The 21,418-nt window shown below is 37.8% G+C and overlaps 1 protein-coding gene across 2 annotated transcripts in view; it reads left to right on the forward strand.

Annotated features, from left to right (window-relative positions):
* iglon5 (IgLON family member 5) overlaps nucleotides 1–17,310 on the forward strand; it is a 163,913-nt gene extending 146,603 nt beyond the window's left edge. For both annotated transcript variants that reach the window (XM_015053787.1, XM_015053793.1), the window contains exons 5-8: nucleotides 1,646–1,777; nucleotides 2,048–2,168; nucleotides 5,761–5,912; nucleotides 10,834–17,310. In XM_015053787.1, coding sequence (XP_014909273.1) covers nucleotides 1,646–1,777; nucleotides 2,048–2,168; nucleotides 5,761–5,912; nucleotides 10,834–10,937 — 509 coding nt within the window. In that variant the 3' untranslated portion in view covers nucleotides 10,938–17,310. The remainder of the gene's footprint in view (nucleotides 1–1,645; nucleotides 1,778–2,047; nucleotides 2,169–5,760; nucleotides 5,913–10,833) is intronic.
* Nucleotides 17,311–21,418: the final 4,108 nt, after the last annotated feature.

The following is a 21,418-nucleotide window of genomic DNA, read 5'->3' on the forward strand; positions in this document are numbered from 1 at the left end:
AAGTGGTTGCGTTAATATGAACACATTTAAGCTCCTGCTTTTTCAATCACCGTTTACTGTTAACACAATAGTCGTTTCTCCAGCAGGAGTCAATGAGAATAACACATCTTGGCATATTTGTCTAAACGCTGCAAAAAAATCTTCAGATTTGCCAGATTTCGAGGGCATTTATCTGACTTTAGATCATTAGTTTCCTAAAGGTTTCGAGCTGAATTGCGTAGGTTGTAGGTCACATTGAAGGAAGAGAGATGCTCTGCAGTGATTTGACTTGTCATATATTTTTTTTTTTTTTTTTGCCATTTTAAAAGTGTACTGACTTTTTATACTGTCTTTGCCTGCTTAAAAAAGATGTCACAAGAGACCCGCGGTGTGCTTTGTTCACAAATGGAATGAGTGAATAACATTGCAACCACCCGACCGCAACACTTAGCGTCTGCCTGCCATCTCTTGGGTGGCACATGCAGTCGTCATAGTGTCGGCGTTCTCCGCTCAGCCACGATGGATCGTCTCCAGCTCAGTAGCCTCACTAATAATCCTCCAGCATAATCTTCAATTAGAAGCGCAGCGCTAATCTCTGACAGGAATAATTGTAGCGTTTAGTGTCTTTTTGGTGGTGTTCTTAAATTTCCTGCTGCAGAGTTCATGATGGGAGCTAAAGGTCTACAGACTGACAGTAGATTGGTGGGATTTTGTTTGTTTGTTTGTATTCCTTAGAGGAGGGTTCACATGGAAAAGTAAGTAGCAAATTAATAGCTGGATTTCCTTGTTAACTGTGAGGTTATATGTTATGCTGTGTCACACAGTCTGGCTTCTTTAATTGGTTAAAGAGGAAGAAAAAATAGGCCTGATGGTTTTAAGGGCTAAGAGACAGCTGGCTGCTATGGCTGACTGGATGGAACGAGTGCACCGTCAGTCTCGTCCTTCTTTGTTTTTTCCTGTCTCTGTCTCTGTCACTCTCGAGCCAATAACATCAATTCCCCCCACATGAAGGAGCAATAACTTGCAGTCTATTCCCTCGACTCTCCACCTCTGAAGAGATGTTCGTCGCCCGAGGAAAAGTGCTAGACTGACTAATTTGGTTTTAGCTGCACCTGGGAGTTTGTCAACATCAAACAACCGCCAAATATTCTTCTCACCATGTAATGTGGCAAATTAGCTATTACACCCCGGCTCATCCAGTTGTTTGTTGAAAAGTGTCCAAGTTCCCCTGGCATTTCAAAAGTAATAGTGCCGCGTACGTCAGAGGGTGTTAGTTTCTCTACGTGAACCAGTGCAGTTATTTTCTGTTGCTGTCGAACCGGCCACTGGCAAAAACTGCAGTATGATCAATTTTTCTTCACTACAAATGTTTCATTAGTGTCTGTTGATAAATTCATTATCATCCGTTTCATCATGTCATTACGGCTTTAATTATCATGATATTGATTTCCACCACATCCCCCATCTTTCTACATCAATATTCCCCGGCAGAATTGAATGATGCTTCATTTGCAGTTATTTGCGTGTTGGCCTTCTGCATGCTCTTAAACTGTCTAAAGCTGGAAGGGCGTGCGCTGTGCTTCGAGTAGTGAGCCGTAAATCTGCAGACCGAGTCGCCTTGCACTTGATGTATTGTGACCTTTGACTTTACCCTTTCTGTAATTAGATGGACTGGTGAGTGAGGGGGAGTTCTTGGATATCACGGAGATCAAGAGGCAGCAGGCTGAGGACTACGAATGCATCACCCACAACGGCGTGGCTCCACCTGACCAGCAGAAGGTCAGAGTCACGGTAAACTGTAAGTACCACTCTGTTTGCAGGACACAAAAGCCCAGTGGTCGTAATCCAGCTCAACCCCATGTGCATAATGATGTATTAATAATATATGTTAATGTTGTGAATGCATTAGTCTCGACACATTTTAATTTCGTTCTCTGTGGGCATTTTTCAACCTTGTATGCAACCCCCATCAGATCTGACTTGATTATTCAGTAAAATGTGGTGTGTACTAATTATTGAATTATCTCTTGCTGATTTTAATTTTCAATTTTTTATTTTTTTTCGCCAGACCCTCCGATGATCACAGACATGAAGAACATGCCTGCAAATCTAGGGAAGACAGCCATCTTGAGGTGTGATGCAATGGCAGTCCCACCAGCTACATTTGAGTGGTACAGAGACGATCACAGGTAAAACTACCAAAGGTTTCAGAGCAAATTGGTCAGGGTTGTTGAGATTATTTCCCTATGACTATATGAAACCACTGTAAAACATTTTAGAGTCTGCATGGATGCATTTTGATAAATACTCTTCATAACCTAATCTAAGTTTTGACACGTCTGACTTTCTGAAACATCTTTCTGGTGGTGACATTGATTAATATTTTACATCTGTTATAAAAATGTATTAAATATATATTTTGCTTGCACTGGAAAGGTTAGTTTTCTACCACACAAAAGATTTTGCCTGTATTCCAAAAAGGGAACTTTTTTGTCTCACGTATTCAGAGCCCCTCCCTGCTCTGCGTCTCCTACACGGCTTGTGGTAAATAGGATTTCTTATGACTTTTGCTCAATAACAGGGTACTTCTCACAGATGCAGATACATAGAGGCCAAATTTGAAAAAGACGCAGCTAAAAGTCAGCCTGTTGGCAAATTCTCCCTCTTTAGCTCCTCCAGTGTTACCATGGGCATACTTTTCCGATCACTGCTTTTCTTGCCCAGCCCGTCAGGACGGCCGTGTCTTGATTGTAGCTGTTTCAAAATCTTTTCATATTGAGATGATGGACTGAACAGTACTCTGAGATGTTAAAATTGGTGCTGCTTTTCAAGATAATCCTGCTTTAAACTGCTCTACACCTTCATTTAATGGTGAAACTTGTCAGATTTATGTTTGTCAATGTCGGAAAAATGCTAAGAGGCTTCAGTTCAATTGATAATGTATAGCTACAATGTTTATGCAACCATATTACACTGCAGTATTTGGACAGCTCATTAATTACTCTTTTATTACATGCAAATTGAAGAAAGAATTGTACTAATGTTATTAGCTAAATGTTAATATATTAAGGCCCTGGCTATAACAAGTAGTTGGGATTATTAGAAGGTTATTAAGAAAAGCTTACAATTATGTAAAATTAAAATTTGTGCTTTTTTTACATTAAATGTAAGACAGTTATGTTTAAGGAGTGTCTCCATATGCCGTTAAGACAGCACCAATGTGTTTGAATAGTTTTCTTCAATGGCCTTTTGCAACACTTGTCTTTTGGGCCTAGTTTTTGTCTTTACAAGAGAGTCACTAAATATGTCAGCAAATTCTTCCCTTAAGGAATTGTGGCTAAAATAGTGTAGAAACAAGCTGGTGACACACAGAGCCTTAATAGGATGAACGCTCAGAAAAATAAAGTTTGTTTGTGATGCTGCCAGGATATAATGTATTCCATCTTAACTCAATATCTAAATGCAAATAAGCCATTATGGATTTCTGTGAAACATCTTTTAGGCATCGAATTTCTCAGAGAGTTAGAATGATGGGTTCAGGAGCCTCAACAGTTCCCTGCTTAATGATGACAGAAAAAGTGACATAGAAAAATGTGAGTGCATTGTTTACTCTGATTGAGAGGCAGGAAGACAGTAAATTAGGTATGCACAGTTAAAGGAGTTATATGAGTTGCTACAAGACTATAGACTGCATTAACTTTGAGTAATAGTCTAATTTCTACCAGATACGTGTTGATTCTGATGAGAATTACTCGTTTTTGATAAAACCACAGAGTTGGTAATTGAAAGGAATGCTTGTCCGTATAATTCAACCTAAACTTTGGTGGACTGAGATGTCAAGCTGACCCAGCACTGGTTTGGTGACCTTGTAAGTAAACAGGATTTTGAGAGGCTCAGTTTGAAAGTTAAGCTTGAGAAGAAATTTGTATTCATGATGTGAGATATTTGGCAAAACTGTAGCATTTATGTAAAACTTGAGTATCAAGAAGGTCTAAAAGCTTAGTAGTTCTGTTTTTTTGTTTGTTTGTTTTATTTTGTGGGGGGTTTTTTGTGTGTGTGTTTTTTGTGTGTTTGTTTTTTTTTTTTTTTGACTCGTGCTGTGTGGTTTCTCTCAGAAAAAAATCCCTGAACCTTATTTCATGTGATAGATTAAGATAAAATAGCAGAGAACAATTAGTCAAGATAAATTAATATGTTGCCTTCAAAAAATAAGTGTATTTGTGATGTGTTCAGCCTGGAAGTCCTGGTTAAAGTTTGCCAGAAGCTGCCTAAGGCCCATAGTAAATCTGGAGCAAGGTGTTCCTCTTGGTGTGTGGCAGGGACATAACACAGCATGTCATCCTGAATGAACCACCCCCACAGTGTAACACAGTGGTGGGAGCATCATGCTGTGGAGATGTTTTTCTTAACCAGGGTCAGGAAAGCTGGTTTGTGTAATAAAACATCTTGCTTTAGTGTTTGCCAGTGTTAAATGGAAAAAAAAAAAAAAACTTCCTCTTAGCTTGTATTGCTAAAAAAAAAAATATATATATATATATATATATATATATATATATATATATATATATATATATATATAAGCCTGATAATGTAGTAGAACAATTTGTAAATCCTCTGAGTTAAGACTTGCAACAAGTTTTGATTTTATTCTGAGATCCAACCTTTGACTTTAGGGGCAAACTGAACCACAGTGTGTTTTGCTATCGGCGCTTGTTCTTGGCTCACTTCTGAGTCGATTCTGAAAATACTCTCCCCTGCACTTCACCTCTGAGTGTTATTTGTCTGAAGCAAAGAATAATATGCTTAAGCTACTCATCCTTATTTGTGCTTATTAGTTCCAAGTTACATCTAATTTGCTTCAAATTAAACTTGTAAACAGTCGATAACAAAACCTCCCATGAGTGGCTCTTTTCAAAATGGGTAAGAAAAGAAAATTTGCCATTCAGCTGAGGCAAAGCTTTTCATAAATCAGGAAATTGCAAGAAAAAAAATAATGACTTATCTAAACCTGGTCATATTTACAGTCGCACCGGTAAAAAAAACCCCAGAACTATGACCAACAAGACTGGACAAGAACATAATACACAGTAGAGCTAGACAAGATTAGAAACTGCTGTAATGGAGAAAATAATGACAAATATTACAATTTTTTTTTCTTTTATTCTCATCTGTGTATCCCACTCTGTTGAACTTTTAGCATTTTGAATGATTTGTCATTTGTGTCCGGTGCTATGAGATTCTGTCCAACTGGCTGAATATTAGTTATTCCACTCTAAACACTCCTTTGTTATGTGAAAATTGCAATGTGTTGGCAATGTATTCGCAATATATGTTGTGTAGCCTTAACAAGGAGAATGGGCAGCAAAAGTCTTGATTGTCACAGCCGTTTACCTTCAGCAACCTTAAACATACTGTTGTTCTATCATATTCAGTAGAATGAAATGAAACAACAGACATAAACATGTGTGATTTGGTATCTGTTGAACAATTATGCGCTAATAGAAATTTAGCTTTCGTTTCAAAATGCAGCATAATAGACTTTTTACAAAGCATTTGTTGTTTAAACACAGTGAGAGTTCAAATGTTGTTACAAAGTAAGATAATTATTAGAGACTATGCTGCAAAACTGTCAAATAACAGAGTAATGTATTCTTCTTGGCAGACTGAGTCAGGAGGTGTGATATTATGCTGGTTTTTCTTTCCGTTTCTCTAAAAAGGACTCAATCGTTCTGTTTTTTTTTTTTTCCTTTTCTTTTCTTTGCTTTTGCGCACACAACCCAGGCCAGTAGAGAATGACAACACCTTACGGATCAAAAACGAGAAGACGCGCTCGCTGTTGCTGTTTACCAATGTGACAGAGAAACATTTTGGCAACTACACTTGCTTCGCCTCAAACCGTCTGGGTTCCTCCAACGCCAGTATGCTGCTGTTTCGTAAGTTATCACACACATCTCACAAACCTAGGTGTGCAAGCGCATCGATTTTTTATTTCCTTTTTTTTTTTTTTTTGCCAAATATGTTCACATTTATCTTTTGTGACTATCCGGAGTTAGACAGGACTGTCTGCTGCAAAAATATTCCAAATCTGTTTTTGCTCTGCACACTGCACAGCCTTCACTGAGCCTTTACACTCCCTTCTTCTTCCCATTTATGTTATTCTCCGCCCCATTAAAGCTTTGCTTGCCTATATTACAGCCTCTTTCTCTTTTTGTGCGCTCACGCTCTCCCCTACCATCGCTCGTCTGTTCGCACACCCGCCTGTACACGTAGACTGTCGCTCTGTTCTGTCCTGTTACCCGAGAAGTTGTCATTTCTCTCAGAGCCCGATTCACATTAACCGTCCCCAATGAGCGATTTCCTACCCTTCCATTTCCCATCACCCTCCTTTTAGTGCGCTTGGCATTACCATCTTAAGTGAGTCCTTCATCTATCCCTTTTCTTCTTCCATTCCTTTCCCCATTATCTCGTCCAGTCTCCCTTCAATGACTCACTCCTCTGCCAGACCCATACATCTTTCTGCTCTCTTTTTCACCGCCACAGTCACTTCTGTCAGCCTATCTCTCAATCATCTGTCCTTCTGCCTCCTTTTTCTTTCCTAATCTTCTCCTGCTATCATTAGAACACAACAAACCCACTTCTTTCCTCAACCAGCAATGGACCATAATCTGAATCCTTTTGTGTGTGTTTTTTTTTGTTCACATTCAGAGCCTCACTGTCTCTACCTCACCTGACTTAATTTGTCTGCTACTATACCTCTTTGTTCACCATTTTAAAGGTACCAAATGCAATATTTCAACACCAGCAACCCCTCAATCATGTCAAAATTGGCACATTATTGTAATTGCTCTCTCTGCCGATGAGTCCATTACATAGACCATTGGCAGTCACTGCTTGCTTTCACGCATAAATCGCCTGCTTTTATCTCTGTAAACTGTAAAACAAGCGACAATATGAATACAAAGGGCTAATTAAGGGTTTGCCGTTTAGCCCTTTAAGTGCTATCCATATCTCTGGTTCAAAAAAAACATGTTACTGCTTACTAGTGACATAAGAAATAATGACTTGCTTTTCTAGAGAAATACACCTACTGAAGAGTGGCTTTGTGTGAAGACTCTCAGGGTTACAACAGATCCTTCATCTTAAGCTACAGACACAGAGACCAAACGATTTGTTTGTGAGATGTAATTTATTTTGTCTGCTCTGTTTTAACTTTAGCTGCTCTAAGTACTTAGTACTTTTTAATGCTTGCTTAGTTATCTTAGACACCTCCTAAACATTCATTTTCTCAATTATTTCTTGAAAAGTTTAAATGAATAAAGATGAGAGTATTGCCGCTTAAATAACAGCACCAACATCAGTGTGTTTGTTAAAAGTCAAGGCTTCCTTTACCTACACGTAGCCATAGTCTGGTTATCAACATCAGGATTTCCAAAATGCAAAATTTGCCTGTCTGTGAATTTAAAGTTTTCTTAGAGAATATACCAGAGAAAATGCAGGAATGTCCAAACTTTTCTCAGGCTGTAAGGAGCATAGAGTGTAGTCCTGGGTGAAAGAAACAGGATGAGAAATGTTCTACCTTCAACACTCACTCACTACCAGTCTAATTTTCAAAAAGTAGATATTGCTCCAACTAAAAATCTGCCTTTATAAAAATAATTATATAAAAGAAGGAGAGTCTACAGATCAAGTGCCTTCCTAATAAAGGCACTGTAATTGAAGTGATTCACTTTATAAGTGTTGCTTTTATGTCTTTTATGTAATGATTGGGTGTATGTACACAGGGCTGTGTCTCTATGGATTCACTCAACATTATTATTTTGGGAGAGATCTCCGATCTGTTAGATGATTTTCAAACATACCACAATATGTTGCACCCTCCTGCCAAAACAGGTCACAATGGCAAAAATTAAACATGCTAAGTTGAAGCACTCAGGTAAGAAAACTAATACAAATATAATACAAACCTAAATAATAATCATGATTATGTTATAAAATAAAATGTTTTAATGAGTTTCGAAACCATAACACAAATTATCTCTTCCCAAAATAACTATTGAATAAACAAAGTGAGCCAAGCACATGAACAGAAAATAACAGTATTTAGGCTGCTACATACCAATATTTTAATGTTAAATTAGTAAAACAAAAACAAACTTTTAATAATACTACTAGTCTTGGATTCATTAAAGAGTCGTACTCTATACCACTCAAACTCTTCTAGAGTATCTTCAATTGGTCACTGTTTTCTTGACAATGAGAAATGACTGTCAAGTACAATAAACATACACAACAACAATATAAAATAATAAACAATTATATTAGCCCATGCATTCTTTTACTGATGGATAACTTTGATAGATGTTATTTTAACTTTAAAGAAGTTTACAATTACACCAAGCCAATATCATCAAGAAAATAAGTTCAGCTGGGTGATCAGCTTTGCAGTTTTTCTTTCCTCCTACTGAACAAACCAGCAAAACAGTTTTCAGTGGTCAGCTGCTTGTTTTTTTGTTTGTTTGTTTGTTTGTTTTTTGGTGGTGTTTTTGCTCTATGTCAGAATCTGACTCAGCATTGATCACATACTGTGAACTAGGGACACCACCATCATTAATCTCTTCTGAGCTGAAATGAAAATCATTTCTGCATTAGATTGTGTGTAATGCATTTAATTACTGAACACTTCTGAGCAGGATAGAATCGGCTTACCAAATGATAATCGGTGACCTAAACTGACACCCAATTATTAAAGAAAGGAAGTTTGAACAGTTAAGATCCACTTATTAATCTGCACCCATTTTTTTTTTTGGCACAGTGATATAAATAAACATCAGTTGATGATTGGATGTTAATTTATTCTGAATCACACAGTGACATACATTCACAAGGAAATAGATGAACAGAATCAGATTTAGCTGCTGGCTAACATTTAGCTGTCTCCAACGCTTACTTTCACATAACATGTTAGTGTCCCAATTTATGAGTAAAATCACTCATAAAAGGAGGATACAAAATCAGGATTTAGTTGTAAGTTTAATAATACAGACTGAAAAATATGTAGACAAGCCTCATGTTTAGAAAAAAATGAGACATATGACAAATTACAGTACACCAAGAAGAGTTCAGGATATTTAAGTCTGTCAGATGTTCATTTTGGGCAACCAGACTAAGATTGACAAGGTAAAATATAAGAAACTTTGATTAAAATTATTTATGTTCTGTTAGCTTTTTGTATTGAAAATCACTCTTGGATGCCATTTCTCTTCAATTACTTCAGTAATACTGATGAATGATGAACACTGACATAAAAGGGGACCTATTACATTTTTTGGCCTCTGGAAAATTACCCATTTCAAAATCCTCTTAATTGTTGAGTCACAACTGACTGATCTTATGCTGTTTCCTAGAAATCCCAGCTGAGCCCAGCCTGTTACCTAGCAACCCAAGTGGAGCTCGAGCATGTTTGCTCAGCTGGTTTTACCGCTGTGTGCTGTACAATGACTGCTGGAAAAGACAAGTGTTTTGTCTGGCAAGAGCCTCAGAATCAGCTCATTCTGAAAGGAGCTCAGACCAGACTAAAATCTCATTATCTAAGAATTATTTTGTGCAAAAACTGTAACATATTTTGTATAGACTTACCCTAACCCGTTCAAGAAAGAATCAAGGTCATCTTTAATTTAGACAAGTAAGGTTAAAGTGTTCTTTAGAAGTCGATCTTTGTTTCTGAGAAGGCTCATCACTGTGCCATATTTCCTCCTGGTTGTTGATAACAGCACACATTCGACAGAGTGATCAGAGACTTTAGATTAATGTGTTGCTTTTTGAGATCTTCAGCTTCCTTTGTGTTGTCAGACACGTTCTATTTATTAAGCATTCTATCTATATTACAAAGCAGTCAGTATTCTGGTCTTGGTGGCCAGATTTAAACTTTAAACTCCTACAAAGGTTGTCAACAGCTAATTCATGATTGAATTATGCATATTCTCATAGTGCCAGGATGGCTTGGATACATTTCTCCCTCCAATAAAAAAAAGTATTTTTGAAAAGAGCTTTTTTTTGTATATACTCTGGTGGTCTTTGTCTGATGTGGCACTGTTATGGACACGGTGTAACAACGCCTCAGTGGGATAACTAAAATTGCCACAGAGCAATCAGTGTCGTTATTTTTTGACAGATGTCGAATGAATGTTGCTTGATGAGTCAAAATGACAAGCCTCATACATGCATTCATGACGTGGGATTCAGCATGTTCAGATTATTAGATCAGGACATTAAGGTCACCTTTTTCATCTCATGTGTCTAACAGAGATGCATCAAAGGTGAAATTAATGACTGCCATGCCTTATCATGGTTATGAAATGTCATGTAGTAAAGCAACATGTAAAAATTATTAGGACAATGGTATTGAGCTTTTTATGAGAGGTTTTTGCTGTGTAACCTGCACTTGACAACATATAGAATAAAATGTATGCAAACTAGCCAGTTGTAGTCAAACGGGATAGAAGTATTAATTTATTTTTACATTGCAAGTGCATGAAAATTCTTAGGTTTAATTGGCAGGTTTCAGCCAGCGACACATCCAGAGAGCATACTGGATACCTGGTTTTATCATTTAATAAATCAGCACACAGTCAACAGCCAGAAAAATATGTTTTTGCCATAAATCAGATTAGAAATCGATATGAATTTAGTCATGTGTGGGAAAAAATCTCAGAATCTAAATTGTGATGGATGTAAGAGCTACTGATCTTCAGGAACTCATGTTGTAAGTGATAGTATATTTACCTCTTTTTTTTTTTTCTATCTCCCTGACCCGTCTCCCGGCTCTCTTTTCCAATCTCCTATTTCTCTATCCAGGACCAGGAGCCCTCCAGGGGCGAGGAGCTGGTTTACATGCAGGGATGAGTGCCAGCCTGTGCGTTTGGGTTTCCCTCTCTGCTGTTCTTCTGGTGAAAGTGTGAAGCCCTGTTTGCTGGAATCATCCTCAAACACCAAGGCCCATTTCTCCCTCTGCTCCCTCTGTCTCACTCTCTCCCCTCTCTCAAAGGAAGGAAAACAGAAATGAAATTCTTTAATTACGAACCCATCACTGTGAACAAAAAGAATATGCATTATTTCAGGAGCCATTGAATCACTGCATCAAACACGACTACTCCCTGGAAACCCCCTCCCCTGCACCCCTCCGTCCAGTTATGAATTCAACTTAGTCACAATATCTCTTTCTTCTGTTTCTCTGTCACGCATACCTTTTCGCCTTGCAGACTTGTCTGACTTGGTACTTCCCCTCTCCGCCTTTTGCTTTCCCCCCCCATGACTCCCGCTGAGGTGAAGCTGATAGAAAGTGTATATTAACGATGACGGCGACAAACGAGAAAATAGATAATCTAACAACTGTACGGTCATTTATGTAATATAAAACACAGACTATTGACTGACCTACAATGTTTGCCTTATGGAAATAATACATGAAATCACAATATTTTGGTGGGTATTTATGGAAATGATAGTTATAATGTGATACTGGCTGTCATGTGAAGTTTCACCCTATGATCACACACTTAAACCAAGTGGAGACACATGTATGTTTTTTTATTATTATTATTATTTTTATTATTATTATTATTATTATTTTACCAGTGTAGCAGTGAAGCTGCTATGAATGATGTCAAAATGTATTAAAAAAGGATGGGTGGTGATGGCGCCAGTCCCCTTTATGTAATTTGGGGAGGTTTATACTACGTTTTCGCATGTAGCCCTCACTACCCAGACCTTTTTAAGTCCCTCTGCCCTCCTCTTTGCCTCCCTGTTTAAAGTGCTTTGTCTAGTTGCCCTTCATATTGCTAGTGTTCTCAGCTGTTCGTCGATCCTACCAACCATCGTCACCTGCTTTTCATCCCTCCACTGTAAATATACGCAGCCCAGAGGCCATGCTGGTGACTTCAGGTCGCCTCCATAAGATCTTCAGTAAGCCTCTACTACACGCAAGTCTTCTGAAGCAGCAAGAGACTGTCTATTGACAATTAATATCTTCTGTTTCAAAGCTATTGCTGCTCCATCCTCTTTGTCGCTTGTTGATAGCATGTACTGGTTAGAGATGTTCCTGTTGTGAGTCCATTCGCCCTCGCTCCCTCCCTGCACTGTGTCTGTTTTTTCTCTGCAAGGTTACCTGCTTTTACTGCTTTTACTTTTTTGGTGTTAATACTACTACTACTACTGATGATGATAATGACGATGATGATGTTAATAAGTATTTGAATAACTATGAATAGTAATTCCATGTAAGGAGAGGGAAAAAAAAATGAACAAAACACGATGGCAATGAGTTGTGCGTGGGGAGGGGAAAACGTTTTCTACTTTGCTCGCACACGTCGAACAACTTCAATGAAGATAAAAGAAAAAAAAAAAACGGAACAAAAAAAAAAAGTTGTAAAGTTTTTGAAGTGATGTGGTCTATTTTGCCATGGCAAGCTTTTTAAAATCACATTTGAAACAGTTCGAGGGGGTCATTTCGATCGGGTCCTGAAGCGGTGGCTGGTGATGTAATTTATAATTTGTAACAGTTTATGTATTTGACTCTTTCTGTCATGCTTTTAACTGCATCAAACACACATTTACACCACATCTGTCCGCTTGTCATGGTGTGTCCTCTGCCGACCATCTAGATAAATGATTTGGATCCATGTCGGTCTCTGGCTGTGGCTGTAAGTCAGTTCTTGTTCTGCCAGACCACAGGGAGATAAAGATGTAATTAGCCATTACCTGTGGCTGGCTGAGCGAAGGAGCCCGAGATCCACCTGTCCTTTCCGCCGCTCAGTTATGGCCCCCATAAATCAAGCTCAATCCTACCACTGACAGGAATCCTCTTCAAGGACAAATCTCACCTTGGTGCACCACTACTCCCTCTGGTGTGTGTACCTGTGACAAAAAAAACCCTGTACAGCACAAACAGCGAGAGGAAATCCCGTATTTCGTAATGCCTGCACCCATTTCTTGTGTTCAGCTCACACTCAGAGACTATATGCAAATTTGCCATAGCAAGTGCGCACCAAGGGATGAGTCTACCCCAGCTGAACCCTGACTACTACAACATGACAGGGGAATTACTCAATACTGAATCAAATGTGTGAATGTGTTTTTTTTGTCTGTTTATTTTTATTGTTTCTTTTTCAAATCAGCAATAACCCCTAATTTTACTGTGCAAGAGATTTCCATCATGGTCAAATCTGTGGTGTAATATCTGAAATGATCTGCCATTAACAAGCTCTATCAAAAGTCTGTTGTTGTACTTTTACTGTGTACTTTCCTCGGAAATGATTGTGAAGCTCTGTTTAAATGGCCCTTAATCTAGGACACTATATGTCGTTTCCTCTGCGATGTATTTGGGTGTTGAAGAACACATATTGTGCATGCAACTACTTGCTCCCAAAGCAATGATGGATTCCATTTCAAGCACAATAGCAGGTCATTTGGTCTGTGGAACATTTATTGCCAATATTTTTAAACTCTTACTGTCTTTTAGAATACTTTTTTCTTTTTCACACTCACTTACTGTCCTGCGTCAGCTTCCCACTGAGGGTTATCGGTGGCCCGTAACATCTGTCTGTACATAATCTGTTGTTGATAAAGATAAAAAGAAGATAAAAAAAAAAACTGTGGACAAGAAAACAACATACTGTCATGTTTGTCAGCGTGTGTTTGAAAATAGCATGTCTGTATTTGTGAATGGGTGGATTTTGAAAAAAAAAAAAGAAAAGAAAAAAACTACCAAATTTTGTCTGTTATGTTCGAGTTTAATGGTGGAAAGTCTGAAAAGAGTAGGGGTTTAAAACTGAATCTGAGCATTTCAATGTTTGACACATTTCACCATCATACACTTTTATATGATATTAGGTTTTACAATATCATACTTGAATTACTTTAGATTTCATACATTTTCCAGGGCTCATTGATTCAGCTAAATATGTATTGCTATTCTTCAAGCTGTTTTAGTAGTTTTATCATCATTCAACTGATTAGATTGAATTTAGGAAGGAAGAGTTATTAGAGGGCGATATCTTGCAGGAGTGACATTTAGCGTCATGCTAACAGCATGCTTATGGGTGTTTTGATATATTTGAGTCCGCTAGTTTGGATTTTAAACAGAAAATAATGAACACTTTAGTTTGTAGAAGCAGAGAATATGGGTTCTGTCCATATTTTTTCCCTTGCAAAACAAATGTAATATCAGTTCATTTAAAAATGCTTCTCTATAAACCTCCACACATTTACTACACATTTACAGAACTCTTATTTTTTGCACTGAAGATCAAGGTTTGCAGGCCGTTTCAATGCTACCTGGGTTTGGTATCACACCAAGATCTCCCAGTAAAAAACTTTCTGAATGCTGTAGTTTAGTAAAACTGGAATTAAATCAAGGGAACAACTACAATCAAAGGCTGTTTTGACATATTTCAGCTTGCTAGTTTGGATTTTTCCAGCCCTCCATGAAGGTAGTCATTATCTTGCAGCAGAGTTCTCTGGATGGTATTTCAGCGAAGACTTGGAGAATCATGTAGTGCCAACAGCAGGCGCTAACAACTTGTCAGAGCAGTACTGGTTCTAAAGGAACAATTTAAATCTCAAACATTTTATGACAGCTAAATGTCATTCTTTACACCTTTACACTCCTGACATTTTTATTTGATTTAGTTATTTGCACAAGATCATTTGTAAGTTCCCCTCTTAGTCAAAATGTTTTAAATGTGTTAAGAGTGCTTCACCTTACAAAGTGGCTAAAGGTAAAGTGATAAAGTATCAAAATCAGTAGTCGAACCACTGTAAGACTTGATTTTATACCAGAGTCATAAAAACTCTGGAAATAGAGTTGCTTTGCCAGCGGTCCATGCTAAATGTCCCATCCCACGCCCAAAAATGGAAAGCATAAAGCTAATTAATCTGCTTTGGATCTTGCCGCTCTTGCTTATTACTGCCAAGCAAGTGTTGTTTTTTTTTTGTTTTGTTTTTTTTTTACTATTTCCACAAAATACTAATTGCTCAAACTCTCTTCATCTAATCCAGTTTCAGATAAAATTGAAACTACCACACTCCTTAAACACCTGCTTCACTTGGTTTTGCCACTCCTTCTATTAGAGATCCTCGTTTCCTCATTGCTAACCCCTTATTTAATATTTATGATCAACTGCTGAGCAACAGGTTGATAACGACAGGCCTCTCTGAAGCATTTTGTCAATGTAATTATATATACCCAAGCGCATATCTTTGCTCACAGCCGTACATGATTCACACTCTTATTATGACATAAAGGCTGCAGAGAGGGTTGTCAAGCTGGTAGAAGATCCCCGGGGTGTAAAATTTAAGGGTAGATGAAGTTCCTGCTGAGGGAGCAACCAGCCGGATGGTCCCGTGGGATGATATCCTGACAATGCAAATCCAAAAGTTCATAGCTGGAGAGAGATGCAATGACACTCACCAGACAGTGAACCCTTCATTGAGAGAAGGAAGACAGACAGGCACTCAAATTGCATTTCCAAACTTGAGCGTTGTGGTCCCCCGCTCCCCTAGGGGAAGGTGTAGCACATTCTATTTATGCTTGCACCATGTAATATGAACATCATTAACATAGCCTTGATCACAAATGCAGTCTGGCCTATTTCCAGTGTGTAAATAACACTCCAACTGGGGTGCAATGCGTTTACAGTGATATAAACAAGACAATTCTTCAGCCCCTAATTACATTCGGCGTACCCTGATGAGAAAGTGTTGATTGGCTCCTGCAGCTGAAGGTTATGATGATCTATTTCCAGAGTCATTCTTAATAAGGTGCCATGTTGTTTGGAGCTCACAAAACTTCAGCCCGTTTACTGTTTGTGGCATTGTGGTGCACATTAACAGCTGCATTTGTTTCACAATTGTTTTGTGTAAATGCTTGGTCAAAGAATATTAAATGAATAGATTTATTGGATCTTTATTTATGTTTAGCATATCATTAACGTTGCATGAAAGAGGATTGTAAAATATTCAGAGGAGTGCGCTTTTAGAAAAGGATAGCATATTCAAACGCTTAATGGTGCAAGTAAAAGCACTGTAGTAAAATAATAAATATAACTGTTGAAAAGTAAATCTGATAGTTAGAACAACATGGATATATCCCGTAATTCAACACGTGGTAGTGGGCTTACAGCATAGCCCCTCTTTTCAGCAGGTTTGCTGCTCAAAGCAAATCCTGGAATAGACTTTCAATCCTCAACACAATAGTTAATCAATATATTTGACTGAACAGCTTTGAAATAGAGCAATATCTCCCCAGCCTCAGAAACTGGATTGATCAAGTGTCCATAGCCCAGCCTTAGAGCAGAGAGCATTATTCATCATGCCTGATACAAGACACCCCTAATTGCACATCGATTTTAGGCCCTTCTCTGAAACTATTTGGGCAAGCTGTAATGTCAGCTTGGTAAACTCTGTACTCAGGAGCATGAGCCAGATCCAGGGAAATAAGGAATTAATCATTAGTTTTCCATTTCAAGTAAATGCAGTCTTGTATTTGTATTGCTTGTTTTGGTACACAGCCTCCCTTATAACATTGCATGTGCAATTTAATTCCAGAGCAACTGCAACACAGACTTAAATTTAGCTATTATGTCAATATAGGGATGACATCCACAAGAAAAATAAATTGTGTGTAACAGATTAGTTTCATTTGTGAGCTACAGCATGGTCTCACAGCAACTAGAGGCAGTATACCAAAAGGATATGCTACACCAGAGTGATAATTGCATATGAATCAATATCATTATTCCAAATCCCCTGCTCATGTCCTGTACTGCAAAGCACGCCTAATTCCCATATATTATCCCAATCATCCATTGTTTACCAGCTATCCGGAGGCCCATTCCGCTCTCATGGGCAAAGTCAGTGTTGCAAGTTTATTAAGACGCAATATAGTTTCATTACTGCAGCTAACGTGTGCCCCCGTATGTTGCCTGTTGGGTGTCAATAAAGCGAGGAAAAGGCTGCGATGGATTGATAGATGGACATATAGGCAGAGATTCCTCTCTTAACAAAGACTTCGGGCCACAGAGCAGAAGCATTGGTCTAATTAACAGCATGCCACAGTCCACCAGCGGGGCAACAGCAACATTCAGGCAGGCAAAAGCAGGAATCTCGCCCACCACGTCTTTCTACTCATTAAGTCGCCCACCTCGCATCTCCAACACAGAGAGAGCACCATTACTTGGCCTCTGTGAATAACCGTCCTACGCGTTGCATTTTCCTTGTCAATCAACCAATGAGTAAATATTGGTTGCAGCGCCAAGGACTGACAGGGAGAAAAAAGAAAAGGTGGATGATTTTTTTTTTTTTCACAACTCACAGTCACAACTGGTATTTTTGTGCTGATTAATATTGCAGTCATGTTACAGAAAGGCAGTTATGTTGCAAACCAAGGTAAGCTGAAGTCACAGCTGCAGGGTAAAATGCTGGAATCTGGGATACATGAGAAGATAGTAAGAGGGCCGTGTGCCTCCGGACAGAAATTACTGCCTTTGAATAGAAAGAGGAAAATGTCGCATTTGAAATCTGATAACAAATTTTACTTGAGGACTGCTGCTGTGCATAATTGCTGGAATAAGCTGACTTAATGTTGAATGTAAAAACCCATCTCTCCATGTTTCTCTTTTTTACCATCTGAATTTGTTTTTTGTGCAGATGATCTGAGAAAATACTCCCCCATCCCTCTTTTCTACAGGTTTGCCCACCTTTTTTGCATTTTTTTAGAGATGCATTGTGTATAAACTAGCACAAGGACTGCAGTGATGCATGTTAAAGTGTGCATTATCCATTAGTAATTCCAAGGGCCATGTATCTGAGCAGTATGTGTGCATCTGTGTGCTTGTGTTCCCTCTAAGCTCCACTGGGCAGGTTGTTTCATTCGTAACATACACCTGGATTGCAGGTTCTTATTACATTCCTAAAGATGTTATCGATGTAAACACACAAGACAAAATGAAAGGAGCAAAACGTTTGTTTTCCCATCTTGAGAGTTGTTGTTCTGTGCTGTAAAGTGATTGTATTATTTTATTATTATTTTTTGGCTGCAAATCCTGTCTTTTTTTTACTTTTATTTCATTGCTGTTGGTGTTTTTTCCTTTTTTTTTTTTCAAAATCCACAAAGTGGAAAATGATATCAAGTGGAGGGAGACAAAAAATAAAACGGTTTTGTTTTTAACAACACCTATTTTGTGTGGTTTGTTGCTGGAAATGGGGCAGTGTAAGAGAATCAACATGAGAAAATGAGGTGAGGTCAGCTTGTTGCTTCACCTTGGTTTTGGCTTCCTATTGTTTTAAAAGGTTCTTGCTTTTGTAGTGTTAATGCATATATATATATATTTTTTTTTTTTTTTTGAGGGGGGGGTTTGTTTGTTTTTTGCCTACATGAGCATCTGACATATCTGTTTAAACAATACTCTTTAATTTTAGGCTCACATCAAATTGATAACCAACAGCCACGCACTGTTTTGAGATAATTGATTGACACAATGTGCTGTCATTATTCATTTTTGATGAGAAAATTATGGCTGTCACTTCATGTTTGGTGTTAATTTCACAATGGTTTCTCCTCACAAGATGATTTTGCAGCCGAAAAAAAAATAAAAACATCCCTAAGGACAAACATTGACGTGCTCTCATCAACAACTTCTGCATATTTAATCTAAGAAGATTATATAGGTAGACAATCGCTGTGTGCGCAAATTTGGCTCAGTTAATCAGGAAAGCACAGAAACATTACTACACATTTTGTGTAAACACAAAGTATTTTTTACCAAATTAACTTTTTCACATCTTGTAAACTGAAAACATGTGTCAAAAACGTAATTGGGAGGTGGAGAAAAAGGTTAATTTTATCTTTAAGAAAAGTTTTATCTTTGAAGGGGGAAAAAAATCTTCAAAATGTGATAGATTTGTGTTTAGCTCTCATGAGCTGATTAGACGCTCCAAGTGTTTTGGGGTCTCTACCTGGTTTCGGCATCTAGATGCTTAACATTTTACCTGTTTTTGTTTTCAAAATAGTTCAGGATCAGTCACACTGCATGTAGTATGTTATCCATCTACATTTTCAGGAGTGGTTTTACTTTTTGTTTAGGTTTGGACTTTGGCTATTTTATGTGATGAATATCCTTTAATCTGGTGTTCTGCCTAAAGGTTACTCTCCACCCCAATCTCAAGACTATGAAGTTTGTTTCTCACACATTACATCTACCAGCCCTTTCATTAAACAGCTTAGCTGTTTTTAAAAGCAATAATATCGGCTCATCTCTGAGAGCTTGGTGGGAATATCTCAAAATAATTAGATGTTCAACTCTTCCGTGCAGACAAACACCCATTTGGAACAAGCTTTTTAACACTTAGTAAAGTGGTAAATTATTTAAAGAACAGATGGAAAAGATTCTGTAGCCTTTTTAATGATTCATGTTGCACTGATAAAAATAATTAGTTTGAATTTGCAACAAAAATTTATTGTCCTGTCCAAATTTAAGAGTGACAAAGTGGGCACAGAACTTCCTTATACTTTTCCCCCGAAGTTACTCCTAAAAATATAAATAAAATATTTAGAAGTAAGGCTGCACAGTAGCACAGTTGGTAGCACTGCTGCCTTGCAGCAAGAAGGTCCTTGGTTTGAATCCCAGCCTGGAGTCTTTCTGCATGTTGTGCATACTACAGGCAATTATTTCTGCTTGTTATGTATGTTAATGATTATTGTCATTGTCAGGGATATTTTTCTGTTCTTGTTTTTATTGCATGCAATGGAGTATTTAATGAATCCTTCATCCTATTAAACTGTATCAGCTTCTGATGTCCATCCAGTTTAGATGATGGCAAACTACAACAACAAACTAACCAAAACGAGACATTTGCAGCCTTTAACAGTTTGTTTTTCAGGTTCACTCCTTATTTACCTCCATTCATCTCCAAATCTACTGTGATCAACTTTCCTGCCTGCGCGACACAAAATATCTCCACAGAATGATGCTTCTATTATGAGGCGTTCAGGATGATGTGCTGTGTTTTCCATTACAATGTTTCCCAAAGTAGGCCAAAAAGCTCCTGTTTTCTTCTCATATGACCAGGCTACATTCTTTCACGCAAGTATGTGTCCCATAGTGGCAAAATGGGAATTTAATGACTTTTACTACGGACTCTCCCATCTGAGCGGTGGATTTCTGCAGCTCCTCCAGAGATATCATGTGCCTTCTCTAATTGTTGTTGTTTTTAAATGGTCGGTTAGTTTAGGAAAGTTAAAGTTATTAACTTGAAGTACTGCATATACAAAACTGCAAATAATTCAGGTAGGAAACCACAGGAAACTCTTTGACAACCACTTAGAGCACAAGAGATCCCTTTGGGTTTCATGCAAATTAGCAAGAAAGGTTATTGATATTTATTTTTTATTGTTTTAAGGAATTGGTCAGTCTGCTAAATTCTCAGATTTTTTATTCATTCTGACATCAGAAAAAAAAAAAAAAAGAAAAAAAAACCTAGGTATTTCTGTCGAAGTTACCAATTGCACATTCAAACCTCAGTTTAAATATGATCATAATGACCTAACTTTATGTGCAAACTCAGATATGCATTTTGCAGAGATCATTTATCATCAAATCAAATTTGCTCATTAGGTTATTTACCGCATGAAAAAATTTCAGTGTGCATTTAATTGAGTATGTGCATGTGCAGAGCGTGCTTATGAACTTTCTAAGGTCATTCAGACATTATGCATGGTTTACTACTAACATGATTAACAGTTATACTATTTTCTAATTTTCAATTTCACTATGTTTTTGTATTTTTGTGACAAGTCCTTCTTGTCACTTTCAGAATAAAGGGTCGTCCTCTTTAAATCAATGTAAAAAATTAAGAGTTTTCATGGACAATCATATCCTTCTTCTGTGAAGCAAATCAAGTCCTAGCAGACAGCCTATTGTTGAACTTGAAAGTAATTTACTGATGTTATTTTTCCTCAGATGACAGAGATTTAGGTTTTACTGTAGCTGTTGCACAAGTAAAAACTCACAAAATCCAAGTCAAAGTGAGACTTGGAAAACATGAGTACACATAGGACTATGATGCAAGTGCTATGCAAAACAAAATGAAATAAAAAAACTTGTTTCTGGGTCATACCAAGGATTAAAGATTTTGTTCTCTTAAAAAAGAAACAGGCACTGCTTGAATATAAACTGCTCTTGTCTAAAGGTGTCCTGACTAATCTGGGTAAAAAAAAAAGCACCCTGCAGAATAATAATCAGTTGCTTACTGTTGCAATGCGGTTTATGTCAGCATGCAGGCAAACTGCATAAGTGTCTTCCTAGACACTGACATATGTAGTTTTTTACCCCATCGGTCACTGAGATGCAAGTTTGTGCTGAGACATAACCTAATAATGAACCAT

The sequence above is a fragment of the Poecilia latipinna genome, unplaced genomic scaffold (assembly GCF_001443285.1).
Source record: "Poecilia latipinna isolate Pla-1442-1.1 unplaced genomic scaffold, P_latipinna-1.0 Scaffold54, whole genome shotgun sequence".
Taxonomy (NCBI): Eukaryota; Metazoa; Chordata; class Actinopteri; order Cyprinodontiformes; family Poeciliidae; genus Poecilia; species Poecilia latipinna.